The sequence below is a fragment of the Anser brachyrhynchus genome (genome assembly GCF_964034855.1).
Source record: "Anser brachyrhynchus genome assembly, chromosome: 1".
Taxonomy (NCBI): Eukaryota; Metazoa; Chordata; class Aves; order Anseriformes; family Anatidae; genus Anser; species Anser brachyrhynchus.
In genome coordinates this window covers 15,316,065-15,323,843 of record NC_137694.1, presented here as the reverse complement: position 1 = coordinate 15,323,843, position 7,779 = coordinate 15,316,065, and the positions used below count along the sequence as shown (strand labels likewise).

Below are 7,779 nucleotides of genomic sequence, written 5' to 3'. Positions count from 1 at the left end.
TTACTCCTCAAGAAATCCCCTTATACCACAGTAGAAGAACAGTGGGAAAGGAAGGGCATACACAGGCCAGATCAAGTGTCTGTGGAAGGTACAAAATCCTGTTTCCAGGCCCAATGTTTTCTTCAGAAAAACACTGTCAGCCTAAAGGTTAATACGTTGTTGTGGAGTGCATTTCCACCCCATTACATGCTTTTTCTACCTAAATGGAAAATATTTTACAACTACTTTGGGAAAACACATTTGCTGGGAAAGTTCCCAATTCTTTACAAAAACTTGTGTGTAAAGGTTACATGTGAAGCCCAGTCTTCTCAGATCCATTGGCCCAGACTCCAGATACTGGTCTAGATGAGTAAATACCACAGCTGAATTAGAGCCTTGGTATCACACTTACCATCTATAACATACAGAAAAAACACATAAATATGAATCCTAGTTAGGACTTAGATTAAAATCTCATAAATATGGGCGTCTGAATTGTTTTTAAGAGTCTAACACCAGAAACATAACATCTTTCTTATTTTCAAATCAACCTCTTCTTCTTTGCGTAGTGTAAATTAAAAATTATTCAGTGAGATGAGAAAATGAATAAGAGGACACATTCTATACAGTAGATGGCAGTAGAACACACAAAACCATATCAAAGATTACTTACAAACTCCCTGGTTGAAGTCAAGTATGTATCTTCTAAATTTTAGAATTAAGATTATGTCAATCCCATACTCCTTGCTCTGCATGTCTACTCTCTAATTAAATCATTACTCCACACACACACACCCTACCTCGCCTTACACCATTCTCAAAATGAATGCGTGCTCAGAGAATGAATCAATACTGTGTAACACTGACATTGTCAACAGCTTTGCTGATTCAGTTGCTTTTTCTGTTTTAAGAGAGGTAGGCAAGGTGGGAAATTGTCAAGTGTTGATTGTGAATTCTCATCACCTTATGTATGGATGGTTACCAAGGAGCACAAAATAACCAGGAGGCTCTACACAAACAGAAAATAATGATACAGATAAATTTGAATTTACCCTCCCTTTCTTATCCTATCTATTTATTTCTTAAAATTGTCAGCCTCAAAGTTAAGAAATCACAAGGTAGATTTTTAAAAATAAAAAGTCATACTAGTAAAATAAATATTTTATATTGGGTTTGTTTCTATCTTTACTTTTCTGAAAAGACAATGTCCTGTCTTGCTTTTATGACATAACTACTGCTGAGTCTCTGAAATACAGCATATCATTATTTTAATTCTGCTACACAGATGCTTTTACATCCACATGTAGATAGTTATTCACTCTCAGTAATTAACGAAATACTCCCTAGACTTCAGATCAACCCTGCTCACCAGAGCTTCCACTTTTACCCAGCGTGCCAGCCTCTGTTCTGCTGCCATTCTGCCTGGCCCTCGCACGTCATTTTTCTCCTTCCACCATGACTTCAGTATCTTCTATAGCTATTCCTACTCCATCCCTCTTCTCACAGCCTTTTATGGCTATCTGCAATGGTGGTTGACTTGCTCCACCTTCCTAAGGGCTCCTAAGGCATGCCCACCCCCACTTCACCTTTCATATCCTCACAGCAGATGCTGTTGGGAAGGCAGAGCACAGGACAGAGGACTTGGTGCTTCCAAGAAAGATCAGCAAACAATTCATTTGACTGCTAGAAGAGAATCCTTGCTTGCATCCTATAGTGGTTCAAACAGGGGAGAAGAGAACAAACCACAACCCAGATAAGTCAGGTCAGGAATGAATGAGAAATTTACTTTGTGTCATTATGGCATAGATTCCAGTTTTAGTTAAACTGTTAAACTATCTACCGAGATAGAGCAAGGCAAAAAATGACTACCGTATCAAGAAAAAAATAAAGATCTAACAGATCATGAAACAATCCAGAAGAAAGGGAAATAAGAAAACGCTCTATCCCAGCTCAAAGCTTGCAGAAAAACAAATCATGAAGAGACTACAGATGATCTGTAAGTTCTCTCCACACTAGTAAATTAAAGTATGAGGGAGTATTACTGGGTACTGGAATACAATCATCTGTACTGATTTTTTTATTATTATTTTTTTAAAGAATAGTCCTGGCATAGTTTTTGTGGGGGCCAATAGCAAATAATTCTCAGATACGGTTTGGGAGCTAGCATGGGCCTAGGACTATTATCAGTTGGCCATCTGCATACGTCCATCCCATATGGAAAGCCAGAAAAAAGTTTGTAAGACAGCTTAGAAATGAGCCTACAGAAATACTAGAAAATGGTATGAATGTTGGCCATTCGATGCCTCGGTACTAGCAAATTGCGTCAGGCATGTAATTTCCTACTATGGATATAACCATACAGACATAGCCAAAAGTAAGAGTAGTAGCTAAAGGGACAGTGAAGCTAAGGTTGCTTAAGATAGTCACACACACCATCCAACTCCACAAGGACAAAGCAACTAGGAGAAAAATAGGATACAGCTTGGTGGAAGTCACATAGCCTTTTCCAAATATGACATTTATCATTTATCAAAACCGAGTTTCCAGCATCTTCAGAGATGTGGGGGAGCAGCGCTCAGAGGCTCACTTGGTCGCAAGGGAATTCCTCCTCCACACAGTGAGACCTACCCACTGAGTGTTAATCCTTTCCCAAAACTTAATAGCTGCTCAGCTGAAATAATTCAATACTTTCAAAGAAGAAAGGCCAAAGTATTCATACTATGCCACGGTGCTATTTTTAGTCTGTCCTAATTTCATTTATCTCAATCAGAAGAGTTTGAGTCAGCAAATACTGTCAAAATGGCCTAGCATAACTTGTGTTGGAGTTCTTCACACTGTTTTGTTTTTCCTTTATGTAATTGTTTGGCTTTCCACTCTTCCCTATGGAGCATATGTACACCTTCACCAGTTCTAAAGAGGAAACACAGCCAATGGCAACACCATTACTGCTCTCCAGCTCCGCTGGATTTGTGGGGGGTGCATGAGATCGAAATCTTTTTTTTTTTTAAATATCATTTCAAGGTTTTTCTGCTCCCCTTCAGTCCACCACTGTTAAGCACCCTTCTAAGTCATAATGTGGATGAAGAATTTAGAAACAGTCCTGGTATATATTTGAAGGAATATCCAACTCTTATTGATTTGAAAATGATCCTAAAAAGACAGTCAACACCACAGATCTCTACATAGTTGGCACACAAAGAAGCAGTTCCTTACAGGGGAAACGGCAGTAATACTTATTTGAGGACTACAGACACAGGAGAGAAAGGTATCTTAGAAACTCTGAGAACAGCTATAACCATCATGTGTATGCGTGGATAAAAAGAGATTTAAACTAACATAACTTTAGGAAGAACATGTAAGAACGTTTGTGCAGTGGCAAACTGACTTTCAGCAAAGCACTTTGTTCAGCAGAAGCTATCATATGCAGTCAGTGACAAAAAGACTAGGAATTTCATGTGCCAGTTCTGTGAAGGATGACCAGTAGGTGGTCATTTTGCATATCTGGGAACCCTCGACACTGAAAAAAATAAAACCTCCCATGGCAAGCGTGTCATAAACTACAAAATGACACAAGCTGTGATGTAACCGATTCCACAGTCACCTTATATGAAGCTTAAAGCACCAAACATTTCAACAAAACTCTACCATTCCAGCAAGGGCCAGAGCAATCTTCACTGAATACCAAGGACAAGACTAGGACAAGCGTGACAACAGCTTGCGTTGCAGGTGGTTTCACAGTGCTCTTCATAGCTTTGCTCCAGGACTTTTACAATCGGTCACTTCTGGACCTTAAACAGGAGGTGTAGAAGGGCGTGATTTCACAAGCTTTTATCCCAGATGAACTTAAACAAAATCTCACGAAGCACAAACAAAAGACATTTAAAAAGTAGTGGCATCAGCACTAGGACCAAGGAAGCTTAGTTTCCTTGGGGTTTCTGTCTTGTGATTGACTGAGGGCTGTGGCTGAAATTTTTTTCCCATGGTTAAGACATTTGTAAACATTCAGTGCCTTGTGGATTCTCTTGTGCTTAACAACATGTGAGCCCGTGACTGCCTTTTTCATACAGAATTTCTCTCAGGCTTCTTTCTCCTTACCCAGCAGGGCATATTTTCAGCAAACTCATTGAAGCATTTATTTAGTTGGTTTTCCTCTTTAGAACTTTTGTCAAATTCGTTTAAATCACCTGAAGAATTACAAATCGCTGGGGAGGTTGGGGAGAGAGGAGAGAGCAGACTAACATGCAGACGCCGAGCAACCTGACTGCAAACAAAGATGATAAAATCTTTAATACTGAAAGTTTCAGGTAATCTAAACATGGACATAGATACTCTCATAAGGTAAATATGACATTGCTCAAAACTATGAGAACTATCTACTTTTTTTTTTTCTTTTTGAAATGCCCAAATAATTAAATATCAGTGACTTGCCATGATTCCCTTTTTAGGATGAACACGTCACATTTATGACACTAAGGCTGCCATGTCTGAAGTGTACACATGACTAGATCTAGAAGAAATCCCAAATGCTGACTGATGAAGGATATACGGATTTGTACAAAACTTACAAAGCGACCATTTATTACTGTTGGTAATTCACCAACAAAGAAAATTCCAGAAACCATCCAGTCCCCAAGAGCAACACAATAAAATTGCCGTAACAGTAAGCCAGACTTTGCGACCCAAAACATCCAAAGTGTCTGATTATCTTAAATTTGTCACTCCCCACTACCACATCTTCTTCCCAGCTATAAACTACAAGCAAATCATCAAATACAAAGCAGCTGTGACAAATACCACACCAACATTTTGTCTCTACTGAGTAGCTAGAGTATCTAAATAACTTCATTTATGAAAATCGACATGAAACTGTTAAGAATTAGGAATGTTTTAATAAATGAATATAAATAGTTCACTTGCCGCTTTATAATAATGGAACTAAAACACAACAATATCAATAAACGTATATTTATATATATAAAAGTGTCGTTTATTGTAAGGAAACTTTAAATATAACCAACAATATTGAAAATATCGTGACTGGCATTTATGGCCTTGATTGTAGTTTACTGCCATACAAGTAATTTCTAGCATTTCTCTTAATCACATTAAGCTAGTGCAAAATATAGGTAGCTTTTAGAGATTAAGCATACAGAACGACAAGTGTGTAGATTTTGGTTACCTGATATTTCCTTCTAGTGTAACAGGCTTCTCTTTTTTTCCATAAATCAAAAGTACAAAGGCAAGTTATATGTGTAATTGTTCATACCAGGTTTCTAGGTTAAAAAACATGACACTTGTAAATTTTGCTCAGATTCTGTTTTGTTAATAATTTGCCTTATAATTTACATCATACTGTATGATATAAATTATATATTATAATTATATAATCATAATTTCATATGCAGGTATGATTATATAAATTGTCAGAACGTATCACTAACTATGGGGTAATAATTACATCAACATACACAAATATATGGCATTAGAAAAGTCATTATCTAAGAAGGAAAGATGTTATCGTTCAGGTATTCAAAACAGGGCACAAGCAGCCTCCCTCCCTACAATTCCTGTAGTACCATTTTGGCAGAACCACTGCCAGTTGCCATTACGTGCACTAGCTTTCCACATACATCAACAGATAGGTCAGTAAGCAGTATTAAAACTGGACTGTGCCTGAAATTTCCAGTCACAGACCTTTGTAAGCAATGAGCCCTGTGCTCGTATTTAAGATGATAGTCTCTCTCCTCAGTCTCAGAAGGTATCCCATGCTATTATGGCTAAAAAGGTATTATTTTATGATGACCTACAGGTTTTGAAAGCAGGACATGTTAGCTTTAACAGCAGCATAATTTCCAGACTTGTACAAAGCTTTTAAACTATTGATCTTTAAAATTCAATAATACTTTTGTACTTGCTGATAAGGATTTTTCAAGAACAAGCTTAGTTTAGCATGGCTTTCAGTATCAGTCACATCAGTAATTGGATCTGGTCTTTGATAGCTAAGATTAGACTGCAAGAAGAGAGATATACAGAGATCAGTTGAAATAGGTAAAAGATTTAACAGATAAAAAAGGTGAAATCTAAAAAAACAACTAACTAGAGAACAAGCATAGATAGAGAAGACAAAATGCATGAATATAAAACAAGGGAGAAGTAAAACAATATAGGTTATGCATGATTAGGCAGAACATGACAACAACCTCTACCTTTGCTTTTAAAGCATTAAGGTTAATTTGTCAGCTGTTCTCACTCTAGACTGTACAGAATACATGTAACTAATAAAAAATGCAGTTTATTGCAAAAATATACAAGTCCTCTAAATTGCATAAGATATTACAATGTCGTGCTGAAACATGACTTATTAAACAAAGAGGACTTTAAGACAAATTACAAAACGTTAAAAATCAGATTTGGGTCATGAGCGTTACACAAAATGCATTGTCATGCTTTATCTTACGATTAGTCTTGTGATTCACTACACTCGTGATAAATGCAACATAAAATCATGACAACCGTAATAGTCAGAAAGTAATATCTACTGTATATCTTCTGTATTAATACATATAAACACTTTGTGTGCACTAATACTTTCAACATACCACATTCAAACTAACAGTCTTCCCAGAAAAATTGTAACCATTTTGAAGAACAGAAGCTGGTTTAACAAGTTCATCACGTGGGTTTGTTTTGAAATCTACTCTTTATGGAAATGTTGCATTAAAGGACTTGATTTTCAAAGGTGCTGTGCCACTGCAGGTGGTCTTAATGTCAGATGGAACCATCAGTGCTGAGCACTTTCAAAAATCAAGCCCACAATTTATTAAATTCCTATTTTGTTTACTAGTATTTCCACTGTAATAAGTCCAAAAATACCCCCAAACCCGCTCCTAAAATCACAGAAAATGCTTGGCATCTATAGGAAGAGAGACAATTTCTCAGTGGACTAACCACTACTGTGCTATATTATCATAACAGATCTTGTTGCTCCAATGTTTAGTTCATGCACTGGTATCAGCAATGTCCATGTTTGTTCCAAACAGAGCAACTAGCTGCTCTTCATAGTTTGCAATGTTTCTTTTCAGAATTTCCATACAAGGTCCCAAAAGCCTTTCAAATGCCTGCACATCCATGACTAAGATAAAAGGGGAGAGAAAGAGAAAGAATATGATGTGCTGGTCAGTTGCTGGCACCAATCTTAGATGACATTCCAATGTAAAATTTTCAATGGTAACAGGAAAGACAGTACTGAGGCATACACTTTGTTTACACAGAAGAGAACCACTTACCGTACCATAAACAAGATCAACCAACATACTGCTGTCTTGATACTTCATAAATGAACTTAGAATTTGCTGGGTTTCTCATTTTGAAAATATTTTTGAATTAAGATTTACGTGATGCAAGAGCTCCTGGAGAAGTTGGAGGGGCCTGGACTCCTCCACAGAATACGGTCTTAAGGCCCTTGAGCTTTCAAAAAAAATGCATCCTTTGCTGATGTTGTTGGCTATATTTGGGGTCTACCTTAGCATATTTCCTTGCCATTTTTCACTTGTTTCCACTCACAGTGGAGACTAACGTATTTATTTCCAGCAAACAGGAAAAGTTGGAAACAGTGATTCACATGTTGTGTCAATGTGCTCTAGCCAACCAGAATGTTTTCCTTCCCTGACTGTATGATGTTATCTGTCATTCTAGCCAACAGGTCAGGGAGGAAACCTCATACTTCAATTAGCTTCCAACCTGGTGGCCTGTAGTCTCTTGGCTCCTGAGAAAAGTTCAGATCTCTGACATTCTGGAAGT

At 37.3% G+C, this 7,779-nt stretch overlaps 1 protein-coding gene across 3 annotated transcripts in view; it reads right to left on the bottom strand.

Annotated features, from left to right (window-relative positions):
* Nucleotides 1–4,848: 4,848 nt before the first annotated feature.
* PRKAR2B (protein kinase cAMP-dependent type II regulatory subunit beta) overlaps nt 4,849–7,779 on the bottom strand; it is an 81,483-nt gene continuing 78,552 nt past the window's right edge. For all 3 annotated transcript variants that reach the window (XM_080582367.1, XM_080582368.1, XM_080582369.1), the window contains one exon: nt 4,849–7,111. In XM_080582367.1, coding sequence (XP_080438493.1) covers nt 6,978–7,111 — 134 coding nt within the window. In that variant the 3' untranslated portion in view covers nt 4,849–6,977. The remainder of the gene's footprint in view (nt 7,112–7,779) is intronic.